General features: G+C 43.4%; 2 protein-coding genes across 3 annotated transcripts in view; one reads left to right on the forward strand and one right to left on the reverse strand.

Moving 5' to 3' along the window:
* Positions 1–1,642: 1,642 nt before the first annotated feature.
* Positions 1,643–16,454, forward strand: trpv1 (transient receptor potential cation channel, subfamily V, member 1). Of its 2 annotated transcripts, XM_058077332.2 has the most exons (16): positions 1,643–1,787; positions 4,383–4,619; positions 4,988–5,142; positions 5,210–5,362; positions 7,036–7,173; positions 7,922–8,220; positions 9,741–9,917; positions 9,991–10,146; positions 10,210–10,305; positions 10,386–10,456; positions 12,172–12,337; positions 12,898–12,964; positions 13,173–13,492; positions 13,574–13,695; positions 15,266–15,384; positions 15,626–16,452. In XM_058077332.2, the coding sequence occupies exons 2-16, from the start codon at positions 4,411–4,413 to the stop codon at positions 15,706–15,708; spliced, it is 2,331 nt and encodes a 776-aa protein (XP_057933315.2). In that variant the 5' UTR covers positions 1,643–1,787; positions 4,383–4,410; the 3' UTR covers positions 15,709–16,452. The 2 variants fall into 2 exon arrangements, with proteins under 2 accessions (XP_057933315.2, XP_057933314.2); XM_058077331.2 differs by having other exon boundaries at positions 9,991–10,305; positions 15,626–16,454.
* Positions 16,262–19,698, reverse strand: part of fam222ba (family with sequence similarity 222 member Ba) — a 37,107-nt gene continuing 33,670 nt past the window's right edge. The window contains exon 3 of the mRNA XM_058077334.2: positions 16,262–19,558. Within this exon, the coding sequence (XP_057933317.2) occupies positions 17,928–19,558 (1,631 nt within the window). The 3' untranslated portion in view covers positions 16,262–17,927. The remainder of the gene's footprint in view (positions 19,559–19,698) is intronic.

The raw sequence follows: 19,698 nt of genomic DNA on the forward strand, positions 1-19,698 counted from the left end.
CAGGAAGGAGTACATCAGAGGGACATTACATGTCATCGGCCAGACTGAGATGGTTGGGACATGTCCAGAGGAGAGATAGTGAATATATTGGTAGAAGGATGCTGCCAGGTAGGAGGCGTAGAGAGAGAGATGCAGAAGAAGGTTTGGATGGAGGAGATTGGTTTCCTGTGGCGACTCCTTGAAGGGAAAAGTCCAAAGAGAAAAAAGAAGGACAAAAAATAAAAGATGTATATGTCTGATGCTATCATCCTCCTATAGCTGGTCTCAAATCCTTTTCAGACAGGAAGTGGCATGTTGTCACAAATGAAGTGAAACTGAACAAATGGGAAGTCCTTAAAAAAGAACAAGGTTGTAACTATGGAAACAGAAAACACATGTTCAATTATTTATACTCTTTCTTGACTCAGGCATCGTATTAAGGCCACAGGGAAAAACACAACATTTCCAAAATAAAATTTAAAAGGAAAAAGTAAATATACAACAAAAATCAGGAAATAAATGCAGTCATACATTTACGATGGGAGGAAAAAGTCGTAAATATATGAGACATATTAATTATTACGAAGTTGTAAATTTATGAAAAAATTCTAAAATGACAAGAAAAAACTACGTTACAAGAATAAAGTTGTAAATTTACAAGAATAAAGTTGCAATACAAAAATAAAGTCATACATTTACAAGGAAAAAATGACATTTACATTCAAGAGGAAAATGTTGTAAATAATATATATATTTTAAATATGAGAACAAAGTGGTAAATTTGCAAAAAAATAGTTGTAAAATTACAAGAAAAAAAGTCAGAACGTGACAAGAATAAAGAAAACATCGTAAACATATGAGACTTTTTTATATTATGAGAATAATTATTTTGATTATAATAATGTACATATCAGAGTAAAAAGTTGTAACTATATGGGGAAAAAAGTAATAATATTATAAGAATAAAGTTGTAAACTGATGGACATAAATACATTTTGACAAAAAAGTCATAATATTATAAGAATAAAGCTGTAAATGGATGGAAATAAATTAAATACATTTTGACAAAAAAGTCATAATATAAGAATAAAGGTGTAAATGGATGGAAATAAATTAAATTAATCATGCCCAAAAAAGCCATAATATAAGAAGAATAAAGCTGTAAATTGATGGAAATAAATTAAATAAATTGTGACAAAAAGGTCATAATATTATAAGAATAAAACTGTGAATTGACGGACATAAGTTAAATACATTTTGACAAAAAAAAGCCATAATATTATAAGAATAAAGTTGTAAATTGCTGTAAATAAATAATGACAAAAAGTCATAAAGAATAAAGTCCTAAGTGTACAAGAAAAAGAGAAACAAAAGTCACCAGAATAAAGTTGTTGATTAAGAGAAAAAAGGTGTATATTTCTGAGGAAAAAAAAACATAAATATGGAGGGGGAAAAAATGTAATAATTTAAAACATTATTTTTGGAGCAACAAAAATGTTGAACAAACAGTGTCAGCATCACGTGCACGTGAGGAAGCCACATGCACGTGAGGAAGTGTGTGTTGCCGCAGAGCCGGTCAATACATCCCCCTTTCAAGCACTCTCATCTCCAGTAATGTGCTGTGATATTCTCCAGGGCGGCTCACTCTTTCTCCCTGCTGCTTCTCCTTCCTTATCTTGTCTGAAGGAGCATCTTCGGATCGGACACACCCAGAACCTCTGCAGGAGACTCTACACTCATTGTGAGTTGTAGTTGTTTTGAAGAGGACAATCGTCTGAAAGAACTCCAGTAAATCGTGGACCCTCGTGGTGAGTTTTTGTGTTTGAACATATTCCAACCATAGCTGCAAGTGGAAGGAATGTCAGTCCATTTTGTGTGCTGCTGTTAGGAAGACATGAGTAGACGTTGGCGTGCGCCGATGGTCGCGTGGTCCTCAGTGAGTAGATGAATGAAGAACACAAAGCAACACTACAACAACTTGAAGTAGGGCGTTCCATATGAAAACGTGTTTTCATGTTATGGCGCTTGCTTCTATTTTTCATGCTTTGCCTCCGGCTGGCTTTTTCTTCTCTCAGTTTCTGTACTGACTCTTTTCTACTCCTCTATTCCTTTATTTTCCTACACAAAATGGGAACAAGGTCACAAGTTCTTGTTATCATCCACTTGTATTTTACATTTTGCATTCATTTTGAAGGCCTGATATTGACTTGAGGTATTTGTGGTGATCAAGAGGCGGATCACCATCCCGGAAGTCATGGATGTCTTTTTATAAACTAACTCTTTGTTAGTCACTGGCGGGTAAACATCACATGTCTGCTGCAGAGGTGATTCCTTGCGGTCGTGTTTTACACTCGGTGTCATGGTAACGTCAGTGAGCACTTCTCCAAACACAATCCTACTGTCATTGTACGGCCACGGGGATTCACAATGTTGCAAGAATAAAATTCGAATGTCCGACAAAACAGTGTCAATTTTTATAAACTTGTATATTTACGAGAAAAAATGTCATAATTTTACAAGAATAAAGACATACATTTGCAAGAAAAAGTCATGAATTTATGAGAAAAAAGTTTGCATATTTACAAGGAAAAATTGTCATAATGTGGAGTACGAGTTAATAAGAATTAACTCGTAATTTCAGACAAAACATAAATTTATTACTAGAAAAAAGTAGTACATTTACAAGAAAAAAAGGTTGTAATATTACAAGAATAAAGTCATACATTTCAGATAAAAAAGTTGTAAATTTAAAAGACAAAAGGTTGCAATATTACAAGAATAAAGTCATACATTTGCAAGAAAAAGTCATGAAGTTAAGAGAAAAAAAATGTCATAATATGACAAGACTAAAGTTGTAAATTTCCAAGAAAAAGTCACAAATTTACTTGAGAAAATTGTGTATATTTACAAGGAAAAAAAATTTTCAGACAAAACATTATACATTTACTAGCAATAGTTATACATTTACAAGAAAAAAGGTTGTAATATTACAAGAATAGTCATACATTTCAGAGAAAAATATATATGTATATTTATGAGAAAAAAGTAATAATAATACAACAATAGTCATAAATTTGCAAGAAAAAGTAGTACATTTACAAAAAATTTATATTTACAAGTTAAAAGTCATAATGTTGTCGTAAATTTCAGACAAAATGTTGTAAATTTACTAGAAAAAAGTTGTACATTTACTAGAAAAAACGCATAATGTTTCAACAATAAAATCGTAATATTACAAAAATAAAGTTATACATTTCAGAGAAAAAAGCTGTCAATTTACGAGAAAAAACTTGTATATTTACGAGAAAAAAATGTCATAATATTACAAGAATAAAGTCATCAATTTGTGAGAAAAAGTTATACATTTAAGAGAAAAAAATGTGTGTGTATACGAGTGAAAAAAGTCATAATGTTACAATAATTAACACGTACATTTCGGACAAAACATTATACATTTACTAGAAAAAAGTAGTACATTTACAAGAAAAAAAGGTCGTAATATTACAAGAATAAAGTCATACATTTCCAAGAAAAAAGTTGTAAATTTACTGGAAAAAAAAGTCATAATGCTACAAGAATACAGCCTTACTAGCATGTTTTTCGAATGGGAGATGAAATCGGGTACTCCGGTTTCCATAGAGAATCGAACCCAGATCTCCTGACTGCGTGGCCAACATGCTAACCACTTTACCTTTCTTGTAAATTTACATCTTAATTTTCCTAAATGTATTACTTATTCTTGTAATATTCTGACTTTTTTTATTCTTGTAAATGTTTGTCAATTTTTTTTTAGAAAACAAGTCAGAATATGACAACAATAATGTGTTAAATAATGAGACTAAAATAATATAATAATAGGAGAATAAAGTGTTAATGTTTGTAAATGTACGACTTTATTTTCAAAATGTCCGATTATATACCTCGTGCTTACAAACAAACGTTGGCAGTACATTTAGAGTATACACCATACATGTGTATGGTGTATACATAGTATAGTACATACAGTATATAGTACATACGGTATAACAAACCAAGAGAAGAAAAACACGAGGCTGCACGTTACTACCAACCAAACAAGACGAATTCAAAGCAGTTCAGCACCACGGACAGCGACCACATCATTTTGACGATTTCAACTGTGAGCCTGTATCAGTCGCTATCAAGTAAAACATCTTCACAAGATGGAGTCCAGGTCCACTCAGTCTCCCCTGTCCCACGGCGCTCCTCAAGTGGTTTTTCATGATCTTTCACTTTGAGAACGAGCGCCGAGAGGTTGCAACGCTGATGGAGGGAGGTGTCAAAATGAAATGGAGGGCAAACCTTAGTTACTCCTGGGTGGAGGACAAGGAGCATAGCTGCCAGATCCGCAACTGACTTTTGCTTTATTATCTGGTCCCCGGAAGAGGCTCGAAAGGAAGCAGACCTACAAAGATGAAGAAGTCAGAGAAGCCCGTCTTCTCTCTGGAGGCCGACGACAGAATGGAGTCGGAGAAAGGTCGGCCCACGGCGCCGCAGAAGGACGTTCTGGCGTCTGTTTTAAACACGGGTCCGGAGGCGCCCAAAGCCCCCATGGACACGGACTACCAGGAGGAGATGGAGAAGACCCGACCTCAAATACGCTTCAACCTCAACTTTGACAAGTGAGCCCATCGAACCGCCCATCATTTTCACGCCACATTTTCACTCAAGAGACTTCAAAGATTTTGTCATTAATATTAAATATATTAAATATATTCATATATTATATTTAAAAAATATATAAATAATACATTCTATTATATTATATTTATTTTATTATTTCTATCAAATATATTTTCATGTAATTATTATTATTTCTTCACATTTGTGGTTAATTTTTGTCATTTAATTTTTTTTATTAATATTGTATTAGGTCAAAAATATCAAAATGAAATGAAAATAAAAGAGCCTTTCTAAAAAGTTCTTTCCATTTCCATGGAGCAGGAAAGGTGGTTTGAAATGTCTTTTCCCAATAAATTGGTGTTTCCAGAGGAATCCGAGGTGAGGAGGGGGACGCCCCCAAGACAGAGGGTCAGTTTAACATCGAGAGGCTGTTTGACGCGGTGGCCAGCGGGGATGTCGGCAGGTTGGACGGCCTGCACCGGTACCTTCACCAAAACATGAAGAAACTGACCGACACCTTGTGTGAGTGGGAAGGCTCCCGTGGAGCTGCCTGGTTAATAGGAATGAACCTGAGTGTTTTCACGTACAGATCAGTCGTACGGTAAAACGGCCCTGATGAAGGCCCTGCTGCACCTCCGAGACGGCAAGAACCCAACCGTTGAATTATTGTTGGAGGTCTCAGAGAAGATGGGAGACATCAAAGAACTTGTGAATGCAGCTTACACCAACACGTACTACAAAGGTACACTCGCTACTCGCTACTCGCTACTCGCTACTCGCTACTCGCTACTCGCTACTCGCTACTCGCTACTCGCTACTCACTACTCACTACTCACTACTCACTACTCACTACTCAATACTCAATACTCAATACTCAGTACTCACTACTCAGTACTCCTTTTGATCTCAATAGCTTCTTCATGGATGGATGGATGGATGGATGGATGGATGGGTGGGCGCATGGGTGGATGGATGATGAATGGGAGGGTGGGTAGGTGGGTGAGTGGATGGATTGATGGGTAGATGCATGGATGGATGGATGGATGCATGGGTGGATGGGTGGTTTTGGATGGATGGGTGGGTGGGTGGGTGGATGTGTGGATGGATGGGTGAGTGGATGGGTGGATCGATGGTTGGGTGGATGGATGGGTGGTTGGGTGGATGAATGATGGATGGATGGATGGATGGATGGATGGGTGGGTGGGTGGATGGATGGTTGGGTGGATGGATGGGTGGATGGATGGATGGTTGGGTGGATTAATGATGAATGGGAGGGTGGGTTAGTGGGTGAGTGGATGGATGGATGGATGGATGGATGGATGAGTGGTTGGATGGATGGATAGGTGGGTGGATGGATGGGTGAGTGGATGGATGGATGGGTGGTTGGGAGGATGAATGGGTGGATGTGTGGATGGATGGGTGAGTGGATGGTTGGGTGGATGGATGATGAATAGGAGGGTGGGTTGGTGGGTGAGTGGATGGATGGATGGGTGGTTGGATGGATGGATGTGTGGATGGATGGATGGGTGAATGGATGGTTGGGTGGATGGATGGATGAATGGGTGGATGTGTGAATGGATGGATGGGTGAATGGATGGTTGGGTGGATGGATGGATGTGTGGATGGATGGGTGGTTGGGTGGCTGGATGATGAATGGGAGGGTGGGTAGGTGGGTGATTGGGTGGATGATGGATGGAAGGATGGGTGGATGGATGATGGATGGATGATGTATGGATGTATGGATGTATGGATGTATGGAAAATTACAGCTGTTTTTCAGATGTGTTTTTCTATCATATTTTCTTTTTATCATATTTTTTAAATATGTACAATATGTACATGTTTTTGTATTAGGACAGACTGTATTAGGACAACAATATTTCAAATCTATGCTACCAAAATGATATCATTTATCCTCAAAATGTCACAAGTTTATTCTCGTAAAATTTGTAAAAAAAATTCTTAATTTATTCTTGTCCAATTTCTTCTGTTTTTAACATTTCTGCTGTTACAGTTAAAAATAATAATTTTCCAATTATTTCTTCCTGTAAATTTTCTCCTGGTGATATTATGACTTTTTTCCCATCATATTTGGACATTATTCCAATAAGATTATCATTTTTTTCTGGGCCAAATTTTCATAAAATTGTAACTTTGTGTGTTTTTTTGGTTTCCATAATATTACAACTTAAAAATGTCTCTAATATTTCAACTTTATGCTACTAAAATGATATTAATCTTCCTCATAATGTTGTGAAATGACAACTTTTTCTCCTAATATCTTGACTTTATTCTTGTCAAATTTCTGCTGATTTTTAAAAAAAATATATATATATATTTTTTGAACACACTATTCCACAGCGTCAGTCAATCAAAAGAAAGGATGATGCAATAATGATGAAATATGATCGATCAGGGCAGACGGCATTGCACATCGCCATCGAGAGGAGGAGTCTGAGCTACGTCAAGCTTCTGCTCAGTAAAGGAGCGGACGTTCACCCAAAGGCCTGCGGGAAGTTCTTCCAGCCTCACGATGGCCCAAACTTCTACTTTGGTAAGCGCGCCCCCGTGTGGACGGTCACACGACGTTCATGTAAAGAACAGGCAACGTGTGCACTCAAACGTACAGCATTTGAAACCTTGTTGATGCTTCATATGGCACTTAAAACACCAAAAAAGATGAAAAAAAACTTGATTTTAATATTCAATATTTTTTTAGAAAATCAAAGAATTTAAAAAATAATAAAAATGTAAAAAAAATTAAAAACAACCAAAAAACAACGAAATCAATTAGTCAGGAATTATTTGTTAAATGATTTAAAGGGGATGTATTATGCTCATTCAAGGCGGCCGCAACCAGGACGTCCTGCACAAAGCTGGGAAAGGAAAGAACGGCAGAATATCACAAAATATGACTTGTATTAATTATTAAAGTATTAATTATGATGTCATCTTCAAAGGTATGATGGTGCCGTGTAGTCGATGCAGTGATGGTGGTGCATGATGTGTTCAGGGCTGTACAAAAAACCACCACCGACGCTGTTAAAGGGTCCTATTATGCTCATTTTAAGCCCTTTGTATTGAGTTATGTACTCCTATAGAGCAGCTACACACAATAACCCGCACAGAAAGCTTTCTAGATCTTCCACAATCTGCACCTACCAATCTGCATCAGCTGGATATCCTTGGATTTCCAAAACGGTCTGTTTTAATTAATTCCTCCCGCACGCCCACTCCTCTGTGATTGGTCCCACTCAGCTTGCACGCATTCTTTAATTAAATGTTCACGAACCCCCCCCCAGGTGAGCTTCCTTTGTCTCTGGCGGCATGCACCAACCAGCCCGAGGTGGTGTCCTTCCTACTGGACAATGACTACCAGCGGGCGGATGTGAATATGGCCGACTCCCAGGGCAACACGGTGCTCCACGCCTTGGTGGTGGTGGCCGACAACACCAAGGACAACACCGACTTCATCACCGGCATGTACGACCTCATCCTGACCGTCACGGCCCGACTGAGACCCAAAGTCAACCTGGAGGAGAAGGAAAACCTCAGCAGGCTGACGCCTCTTAAACTGGCTGCCAAGACTGGGAAAAGTGGGGTAAGAGGCCATCAACCTGTCCCCACTGGACACCACGTTAGGTACCCGCAGGAGACCACTCAAGCATATGGCACTCAGTATGATGCAGAATATTTACACATAATACAGAGCAGCCATTCAACCGCAGTACTAATCAATATCAATAGACTTTGGCCTTTATGGAGCCATCCATCCTCTACTACCCTCCTACTCTGGGTTAGCTTTAGGGTACAAAGTTAGGGATTAGGGATTAGGGATTAGGGATTAGGGCTTTGATTCACCTTTAGGGATGTTGGAGTTGGAGAGGGTTGGGGTGTTAGGATTAGAAAGGGTTAGGATTGGAGACTGTTTGGGTTAGGTCTAGGGATTAGGTGTTAGGGTTAGAGAGGGTTAGGATTTGGGACTGTTTGGGTTAGGTCTAGTGATTAGGTGTTAGGTTTAGAGAGGGTTAGGATTGGGGACTGTTTGGGTTAGGTCTAGGGATTTGGTGTTAGGGTTAGAGAGGATTCAGGGTTAGGGAGAGTTAGGGGTTGGGACGCTATGGTTGGAGGATTAGGGTTAGGTAGTTCGGGTTGGGATAGGGTTAAGGGTTAGGGTTGGGCTTAGGGTTAGACAGAGTTGGGGTTATGGTTAAGGGGCTCTGGGTTTTGGGGTATTAGGTTTGGGGTCAGGGTTAGAGAGGGTTTGGATTAGGTCTAGGGATTTGGTGTTAGGGTTAGAGAGGGTTTGGGTTAGGTCTCGGGATTTGGTGTTAGGGTTAGAGGTTAAGGGTTAGGAGGTTATGGTTGGAGGACTAGGGTTAGGTAGTTAGGATTGGGGTTAAGGGTTACTAGGAGGTTAGGGTTAGAGGATTAAGGTTAGGTAGTTAGGGTTGGGGTTGGGAGGCTAGGGTTGGAGGGTTAGTTTAGAAAGGGTTGGGGTTTTGGCTAAGGGGTTAGCTTCAGGGTTTGGGGGTATTAGAGGGTTCTCGTTAGAAAGGGTTAGAGGATTAGGGTTAGCTAGTTAGGGTTGGGGTTAGGGTTAAGGGTCAGGAGGCTAGGGCTGGAGGGTTAGGTTTAGAAAGGGTTGGGGTTATGGCTAAGGGGTTAGGCTCAGGGTTTGGGGTATTAGGGGGTTAGTCTTAGAAAGGGTTAAGGGTTAGGGTCGGAGGATTAGGGAGGTAGATTAGGGTTTAAAGTTAGAGAGGGTTAGGGAATTAGATTAGTGTCTAGGGTTAGAGAAGGTTGGGATTTAGGATTGGGGTTATGGTTCAGGGGTTAGGCTTGGGGTTTTGGAGGATTAGGGGTGGGGTTAGAGAGGGTTGGGGTTTAGGATTAAAGGTCATGGTTAGGGTTAAGGGGGTTATTGTTAGGATTAGAGTTAAGGAGCCTATCCCACACCCTGGACCGGTTGCTAGCCAATCACAGGACGGATAGACAAAGAACCTCTGTCACACCAGGAGAAAATCGTCTCCTGAACCTAACATGCATGTTTATGGAATGAGGGTGGAAGTACCAGGAAAAATCTCAACCCTCAATCTTGACGTGATCTCCATTTTTTAGATTTTTGCTCACATCCTGAAGCGCGAGTTGCAGGAGAGCCACACCAAACATTTGTCCCGTAAGTTCACCGAGTGGGTTTACGGGCCGGTCCACTGTTCCTTGTACGACTTGGCCTCTGTGGACTCGGTGGACGATAAGTCAGCCCTGGAGATCCTGGTCTATGGCAGCGACATCCCTGTGAGTCCCGTCTCGGTAAGTCTGGCCTGGTAGATATAAACTCCTTTCCTGGAAGGAACATGTCTGCTTCCAGAACCGCCACGAGATGCTCCAGACTGAACCTCTCAGGCAACTCCTGGACGACAAATGGAAGAGGTTTGGAGGTCGAATGTTTGGTCTCAACTTCCTGGTCTACTTGGTGTACCTGATTATCCTGACCACGGTGGCCTACAACAAGAAGGATGGGAAGGTAGGATGTCGGCTTTCATCTAGGTGGACTCGTTCCACTGATGCTCCTTTTTTTGCTCTCCAGACGCCTTTCCCTGTGGAGCACACCACGGCAGGGTACCTTTATGTTTCAGGACAGATCCTGTTAACGCTGGCAAACTGCTATTTCTTCATCGTGGGGGTACGTAGGCCGTAGGCGTGCCTTGCCTCCGCATGCTAACACCTTTTGCCTCGCATTTACACCATTTACCTTGTCTCTAGTTACGAGACTTGACCAGGAAGCGACCAAATCTGCAGACCTTGCTGATTGATGGATATTACGATATCCTTTTGTAAGTAAGATGCAGATGCTAATGATGACGATACCACTGTGACGCACCTGTTTTACCATTGTTTTATCATGACTGGTCGCACTGGAAATGGTGGCATGGACACCAAGTGAATACGGGGCCAGGATTCTATATCTGACAAGACTGTTGGATTTATTGATGATGATGACTATCAAAATAAAAGTCATAACAAACTCATTTGTGAACAATGCAACAATAATACAACAAAACAATACAATTCCCTTTCATTGTTCTCTGGGTACTCTTCCTCCAACATTCCCAAAATATTCAAGTTAGGTTGAGTGGAGACTCTAAATTGTCCCATTGTGAGAGTCAATTGTTACGTCTGTCTACTATATGTGCGCTGTGATTGGCTGGCCACCAGTCCAGGGCGCACCCTGCCTCTCGACTAAAGTCAGCTGGGATAGGCTCCAGCATACTAATGAAGCGCCATGAATGAATAAAGGAAATTGCCCAGAAAAAACAACAACACACTTCAGCCTGTCGGACTGCACTGAACAAAATAACGGTCACAAAAAAAGTATCTTCTGATGACGTAGAATTAAAAGCACAAAACAAACAGAGGCCCTGGAGTTTGTTTTCCAGCCACAAGATGATCACATCTTGAACAAAGCAAAATTTGTTCACAATCAGAAATCACTCCACACTCTTTATTGCTCTTTAATGCCGCCTACAGAGAACAAAAAATCCCAAATACTTCAACTTGCTGATATAGTTCATCTTCAAACAGCTAAAATAATGCATAAGGCTAAAAATAACCAATTAGCTAAAAATGTCATCCAATACTTCTCTACAAGAGAGGAGAAATATGATCTCAGGGAAGAAGTACATTTGAAACACTTCTATGCTAGGACTACGTTATGCTAGCCATAGCATTTCAGTATGTGGAATCAAACTATGGAATGGATTGAGTAAGGAAATCAAACAATGCACAACGATGAGCCAATTCAAGAAACAATACAAGCAGTTGATGTTTGCTAAATACAAGGATGAAGAGTCTTGAACCAGTCATGTGCTATATATATCACTATATTGACACTTACTATGGTACCCATTATGGCATTGGATGCTCATCACCTCCTACTTTGGTATGTGACAAAAATTAAATAAAAATAAAAAAAAAATAAAAATTTGCGTGAATGAATTTGGCACAGAACAAATATGAACACGAGCACTCAACACGGACATCATTAGGCAACAATGATGACGTGAAAACATAACTTTTGCTGGTCTGGTGCATTCAAGGACAGGCAAAAATGTGTGAACTAAAACTATAAAGATCCATGCATTGACAAGAAGTGTAACCAAGTGTAACCAATCACAGCATAGTGGGCGTGACCGGAGGCAGGCCGTGGGTCAGAAGCAGGAAGTCCATGGAAACCCTGCAGAAAGCAGTGCCGAATCTGGAAGCTCTAGAAAGCTTTCTGTGTGGGTTATTGTGTGTAGCTGCTCTATAGGAATACACAACTCAACACAAAGGGCTGAAAATGAGCATAATAGGACCCTTTAACAGCGTCGGTGGTGTTTTTTTGTTCAGCCCTGAACACATCATGCACCACTTTATCATTACATCGCCTACTCGACTACACGGCACCATGGTACCTTTGAAGATGACATCATTCAATAATACTAATAATAATACTAATAATAATAAAGTCATATTTTGTGTGATATTCTGCCGTTCTTTCTTTTCCCAGCTTTGTGCAAGCCGTCCTCTTCCTGGTTGCAGCCGCCTTATATGCCTTAGGTAGGCAAGAGTACCTGGGCTTCCTGGTGCTGTGCCTCGCTCTCAGCTGGGTCAACCTGCTCTACTTCGCCAGGGGGAGCAAACACATGGGCATCTACAGCGTCATGATACAGAAGGTACGGGCTTCACATTTGCCGCTTCAGATTTCACAGCTATAAGTCTTTAATGGCTTATTTGATCCACCATATTGGGTAATAGGAGTGTAAAGGTGACTATAGGGCTGTTATTTCATGTCTGGAGGGCTCTAATCATGTTAAAACTGTATTTAGAAGACCGGAAAAGTTCATTAATTCATTCATTTTCTACCGCTTATCCTCACAAGGGTCGCGGGGGGTGCTGGAGCCTATCCCAGCTGACTTCGGGTGAGAGGCGGGGTACACCCTGGACTGGTGGCCAGCCAATCACAGGGCACATATAGACAAACAACCATTCACACTCACATTCATACCTATGGACAATTTGGAGTGGCCAATTAACCTAGCATGTTTTTGGAATGTGGGAGGAAACCGGAGTACCCGGAGAAAACCCACGCATGCACGGGGAGAACATGCAAACTCCACACAGAGATGGCCGAGGGTGGAATTGTACTTGGGTCTCCTAGAAAAAATAGCGGAGAATAAAAATCCTCACATGAAGCACTCGGATGATGTTTTTCTCTTGTTTTTTTTTTTTGCAGATGATCCTCAGCGATATCCTGCGCTTCCTGTTTGTTTATGTCGTCTTCCTCTTCGGATTTTCAGCAGGTACTACGTCCTTCCAAAAGGACTTTGCGTAGGGACACCACACGATGCTTCCATCTGGCATGGCTTGACATGATGTCATTAATGAAATTGAAAGTAAAAGCTATGGCTAGTTTTGGTTCTGATGATGTACGTGGCTCCTCCAGAATCATATGCGCCTTCATATTTATTTCCTGTCCAGCGTGATTGACATGGTGTCCTTTCATCACAGCGGTGGTCACCTTGCTCATCGAGCCCCCCGTGAGGAACACCACCAAGAAGCGCCTCTACGCGCCCATCTACCCCGACGCAGACTGCATGAAGCCCACCTTCCGAAACATCTCCTACACCACGCTGCAGCTCTTCAAGTTCACCATCGGCATGGGCGACATGGAGTTCACCGAGCACTACCAGTACAAGGAGATCTTCTATGTGCTGCTCATCTCCTACATCATCCTCACCTACATCCTGCTGCTCAACATGCTCATCGCCCTCATGAACCGCACCGTGGAGAAGATCACCCTGGAGAGCGCCAGCGTCTGGAGGCTGCAGGTGGGCCACGCCGGTCGCTGCCGAGCTCCTTCTGCAGCGCAGGCTTGATACGTCTGCGTGCGTGTGTGTGTGTGTGTGCAGAGGGCCATCACCATTCTGGACATGGAGAAAAGGCTGCCGTTATGTCTGAGGAAGAGGCTTCGCTGCGGGGTGGACAAAAACCTGGGCACGCCCTCTAAGCCGGACCGCCGCCGCTGCTTCAGGTTAGCTTCATCCCCAAAGAATCAGACAGAGCCCAGGGAAAGTGGAAATAAGATCCCAACGACAGAAATAAAGGATGTTCTTCGGATTCCAGACGCTCCGAATGGAAAGCATCGGTCTTTTTTGATAAAAACGGCGATGCATGAAACCCTCTACTGTCAATCCGACTTGGCAACTGAGCTGAGCATCCATCATGGATAGATGGATGGATGGGTGGGTGGATGGGTGGATGGATGGGTTTGGGTGGGTGGGCGCGTGGGTGGATGGATGGATACGTGGGTGGGTAGATTGATGGGTAAATGGGTAGGTGGGCGCATGAGTGGATGGATGGATGGATACATGGAAAATATAAAAAAATATGATAAAAAGAAAATATGATAGAAAAACACATTTTAAAAAGATGTAACATTATGAGAAACATACTAAACAATAAATACAATTGTAATTTGGGGGTAAATTAGCTTGAGGGAAAAGTTAGATATTAGAATAAAGACCAAAAATTATGGAAATATTAAAATGAATGAAATCTTGAAATGGTTGTAAAATGTACAAAAACAGCTGTAATTTTCCATCCACCCACCCATCCACCCTCCCATTCATCATCCATCTATCCATCCATCCATCTATCAAACCATCTACCCACCCGTTCATCCATCCATCCATCCATCCACCCACCATCCATTCATGCATCCACCCGTCAATCCATCCACTCTCCCACCTAAAAACCATCCATCCACTCACCCACCCTCCCATTCATCATCCATCCAGAGACCGAAGACGCCGCACCAATCCGCCTGTCAATCATGTGAACAGGACCCTGAGGTACTTAAACTCCTCCACTTGGGGCAGGATCTTGTCCCCGACCTGGACATGGCACTCCACCCTTTTCCGGACAAGAACCATGGACTCTGACTTCGAAGTGCTAATTCTCATCCCGGCTGCGAACCAACCCAGGAAGAGTTGAAGGTCACTGCTCCATGAAGCCAACGGGACCACGTCATCTGCAAGAAGAGGTCACATGGGCCCCCCCTCCAATGAGCTCACAGGAGGGGTCAAAAGGGTCAGGTGCAGAGTGAGTTGGGTGGTTGCCGGAGAGGGAGACCTTGGCGGTCCAAAAACTGTTCAGTCTCATTTCCGTAAATGACGGGATGGGAGGCCTATGACTCGGCTACCAATATGGCGGAGGAAGTGAGAAGATTTGGAGATGAAATGGAGACCTAAACCTTAAGACATGGAGGTGCAGAAACACAGAATGGTAAAAGTCAATAACTCAGGAATTGCTTACCCTTCAATTGTTCTTATAAATCATCTTCTTCGTGAGCGTAAAGGGGTCTTGAAGGTACGGAGGAGGACTTCGAGGTCTGTTCCCTGTGAAATTGATCCGAGTTCTGGACCAATTGAAGATTATGGAAGGATGTCTGTAGAAAGACTGTTGGGGTGTTATTTCAGGTCTAGAGGGCTCTAATAATGTTAAAAAAACGTATTTAGGTCATAAACAGTTTTCCCAATTAAGAAATTATTACTACATTATAACATGGAGTACTTTTATGAAAAGTTCTGTGAAATTTACAGGGTGGAGGAAGTCAACTGGAACAAATGGAACAGCAACCTGGGAAAAATCCACGAGGAGCCCGGATACAGCGACCAAGTCCACCAGTCGACATCAGACTCACCCATCAGAACACAGAGAGGTGACGCTTTACGTGTGTCAATGGGGGGGGGGGGGGGGGGGCAGCACCGCAGATTTCTCCCCAACCAGTTTCTCCAGCAGAATTGATGAGCTCCGTTAAATTGCGGACCAGCTAGAGAGAAACCTGCAGTGTCTCGGCCCTCCATGGCATGAGTTCGATGTCAACACTCCTGCTTTAGACACTGCATGCATCCACGTTGCCGGTTTGGAGCAGTGGCGATCATTCCCCTGTTTGTCCACAGGGAGGAGCTGGAGAGGCTTGTTCTCCGAGAGCAGGAGAGGAGCATACGAGTCCACAGAGATGAGGGACGTCCACCAATGCTGACGCTGACGCACACAAGTAGCTGACGTTAGTTCAAGTTATTGAAGGAGGTTCATCATGAATGTTGATATCGGATATCATCATTTAAAGCTGCAATAAAGGCTGCTTTGGTGCTTGGGTGGTGGTCTCACCCAACATTTACAAGCAGGCGGTGTCAACGGCTTATACTGTATACATTCTGACTAATAAGCAACCACAAAACCGCAATCATTTATAAATTCTTTGAAAAACTGCTACGTAGCAAGGGATGATTACAATACAATTCTATTTACAACCCGCAAGGTATGATGGGAAGATACCCAGCATGCCTTGTGGATTATAAGTGAGTATAAAAATATTTTTATATGCATACACCAGTTTTATTTTTATGACATTCTGTGCAAGTCAAGTTGCATCAATGCAGGGCAAAGGAGATGACTTTTCTAAACATTAGAATCATAGAATGATGATTTCCCTACCACTAAAATGTTTAGCATTAGCATTGTTGCCTTTGAACATTCAGGATGAAGATTTTGAGTTTCGCAACAGCTCATGCAAACAGCAGCTCAGACGCACATGAAAGCATAAATTAGAATTTTATTTTATTATTACAATATTACAAAAAGAGTAGCACAACTCTCACGCTCTTACTCCTTGTTCATCTTCAAAAGATAACAAAAGATAGGCTGTGGACCTTCTTCCTTTTCACAGCAAGGAGGGAAAAATAAACTTAAATAACGAGTAAATCAAGTATTATAAATAGTCACGACTGCAAACTGAAGCTTTGAAACCTGTGTGTGTGTGTGGGAGGGGTGAGGGCGCGGGGGGGGGGGGGGGGGGGGGGGGGGGTTGGTGTATACAGCTCAGTAACTACACATTGCTAAAATAGAGTGTATAATTACAAAATATCGCTTCTTTTCTTGCTTCCCATAAGAAATCACTAAGGAATTGCTTCGTCTAGTCAATAAAATATCATTAAAATAAACAAGAAGAAGAAAAAAAAAAATCACCATCTTTCTTCCTTATTATTTGGGGTTTGCATTAAAACCATGCTTGAGGAAAGTCCAAGGACCAAACAATTAAGGCTTTTTAGGGGTGGTTAGGTGAACACATGGGTTTCATTGTGACTACACACACACACACACACACACACACACACACACGCACACACACACACGCAACCCGCCAACACTCACACTCTTTAAACTTTAAATGTTACAGTAGTCTAGTAGGTAAGCCAGTGTACAATAAAATAAACAATGCATTTGCTGTTCAAGGGAAAATAAAACGTGTGTACGTCCGTGTGATCTTGCAAGTGATCAATTTGGTCTTCACATCAGAATCAGTAGCAAACGACACCCGTCACTCCGGTTACGCAGCGACGGAACGCTCCGCACTCACAGCTACGCTACGTACGGCCTGCAACGCGATCACCTCCAATTCAAGTAATACTTTTGTCGTGGTTCCTTCGAGAAAATGGCACCCCTCCCTAACGGCCTGTCGGCGTTTGACTTTGGAGAACTGGATTCAACTTTGATGTCCTTTTTTTTTCTTTCTTTCTTGAAACTTCACAACTTAGTCAGCCAAGGCCTTCCTGGCCTGGCGACAACTTGGTTAGTTTTTTGTTTTTTTTTTTTTAAACACCTGAATTCATTGCAGCATTTGAAGCAAGATAGAGCACACATATGCGCCCTCAGGGTCCTCGCTATGTACATACTACCTGATTGCGTGTGTTTACGTGATCAACCAGGAATCACGTTTCAATAGTCCTACTGCACAAATAAATAATTACATCTGAAAATAGCACAATTCTGCGTACACACTCCACTATTGTTACACACCGACTTGATTTGGAAGTCTTTTCTTGCCCTGCGGATGGTCCTCACACGTAAAAAATCAAATGAAACAATAGATGCTGCTGCTTTTCAGCAAGGAATCGACTTTTCTTATATCTGCGCTTGGGTGAACTTGAAACGTGTGAAGTGGAACGGACGCAGGATCAGTGGAGACCCAGGGCACACGTGTACGGTGAAGCGAGAAAGCAGGGAATGACAGTAGAGACGTGGACACATTCCTGGTAAAAGCATTCACTAACAAAAAGTCAAAGGAAATTAAAGAATTGATCACTTGCAAGATTGATCAACAAGGGAAAAAAACTATTCTTGATGAATGAAATATATTCATTTACCCTCTTGAAGATGTTCTTTTAAGACTAAACAAAGTGTTGGAGACAAGGCCATAGCTTATCTGTACCCTGGATGCTGGATGAGAGCACTCCTGCCATCCCCGAGCTCCCTGCCCACGGGGGGCCCGTGCATCTTGCCCATTAACCCGAGATTCTGATCGCGGAAATAGGGCGTCTGGAAGTCCCCACCCATGTAATCTGTGGTTTGCATCAGATTAGTCTGGGCAGAGGAGGTGGAGGAGCTTGGTGGTAGCCTGTAATGGGGGGCCCCAGGGGGCCCACATTCTAGTGCGGTGCACCCCCCTGGGCCCGCCCCGTGGAATGGCATGGCTACGTCCTGAGACCCAGAGCTGTCGCTGTTGGGTGTGGGGAGGATGCTGCTGTTCCAAAGGTGGGGTTGGAAGTAGTGGCCGTTGTTGTAGTGGGCCAAGGGGCCCGTCATGCCGTTGGTGTTGTTGACCGGTGGAGAGGGCGTGGGCCGCTCGAGTGGAGGTTTGAGCGTATACGGCTGACCCACGCATATGTCTGCAGGGTAGCTCATTCCCTTGAAAGGGAAGGGGGCTTCCCTGGGGGGCTGCTTGCCGTTCTGAATATGGGGCACGTGGGTCAACTGATGCTGATTCCAAGAGCGCATCTTCTGTTGCGTGTTAGGTGGCAGCTGCTGATTGGCTTGTGGGTGTAGATGCTGCTGAGGGTGCTGCGGCTGATTGAGATCTGTGTGGTTGGAAGGCAAGTGGTTCAGGGTCACACTGGGCGGCGGGAGGGCGCCCACCGGGATGCTCGCTTTCTCATGAGGGCCAACGATGCAGTTGGCTGGGGGGAAGCCAGAGGTGGCTGGGTTGTTGTGCATGGACACCCTGGAGCAGGCGCTGATAAGCAGGTTGCGACTGATGGGGCTGGGGTTGGCGATCTGGCCCTCACACAGGGAGGCTGAGCCGGCACCCTGGGCCCGAGCTTGGCAGAAGCGGTTGATCTGGTGCACAATGGTGCTCAGGTCCGGCTGGCGGCCCTGGTGCAGCCCTGTGGCCATGGGGAGTGGAATGGTTGAGGTAGAGACGGTCACATTGGGGGGTGCGTCGCCATCTGGCAGCTTTCTGCCCCCCTGCAGGCCAGGCGGCTGCTGCTGCTGCTGAAGGTGCTGCTGCTGAAGTAAGACAGTCGGGGGCACCTGAGGGTGACCGAGGACTTGGTGCTGAGAGACAGTCTGCAGTCTGGGTGGGCCCTGAGGGTGCTGGGCCATGGTGAGAGGGTGTCTGAGTGGCATCTGCAGAGTCTGAGGTGTGTCCTGCGGTTGCAGGGCTAAGCTGTGGTTGGGCAGAGTCGGGTGATGGTTTAAAGTGCTAGTCGAAGCCACTTGGTAAGGTCCGCTGAGGTGGTTCATGATGACGTCTGGGTGCAAGCGAGCCCGGCTGCCAGCAAAATCTTTGAGGATGCCCTTGACGGCGGGCACCTTGACGATGGCGAGGAGGCCGGCCTTGGCGCTGGCCTGAGAGGAAGGGTAGGGGCTGTAGCGCTGGCCTGATGTGTCTAGCCCGTTGACCGTGCGGCGCACGTGATTTCGCTGGGGGACCTTGACGCTGTTGGGGAAGATCTTGATTGTGAGGGGGTTGTTGGCGACCTTCTTAGCATAGGCATCCAACTCTGCAGGGGTTGGGAAGGGAGTGGATCTCATCCTTTGTGTGGTGTCCCCTGGGGAGGGGGGGAGAAAAGGTGAGACAGATTTTAGCGCGCAAAGCAAATTCTTCAGGTAGAATGATCCCAATTTTGTCCCCACGACAACTCCATCAGTGCCGTTCTGTCCCATTGCGGCTGTGTCCCTTTTTTGGCGT

The sequence above is a fragment of the Doryrhamphus excisus genome, linkage group LG1 (genome assembly GCF_037039965.1).
Source record: "Doryrhamphus excisus strain RoL-2023G ecotype Guam linkage group LG1, RoL_Dexc_Guam_v1.1, whole genome shotgun sequence".
NCBI lineage: Eukaryota > Metazoa > Chordata > Actinopteri > Syngnathiformes > Syngnathidae > Doryrhamphus > Doryrhamphus excisus.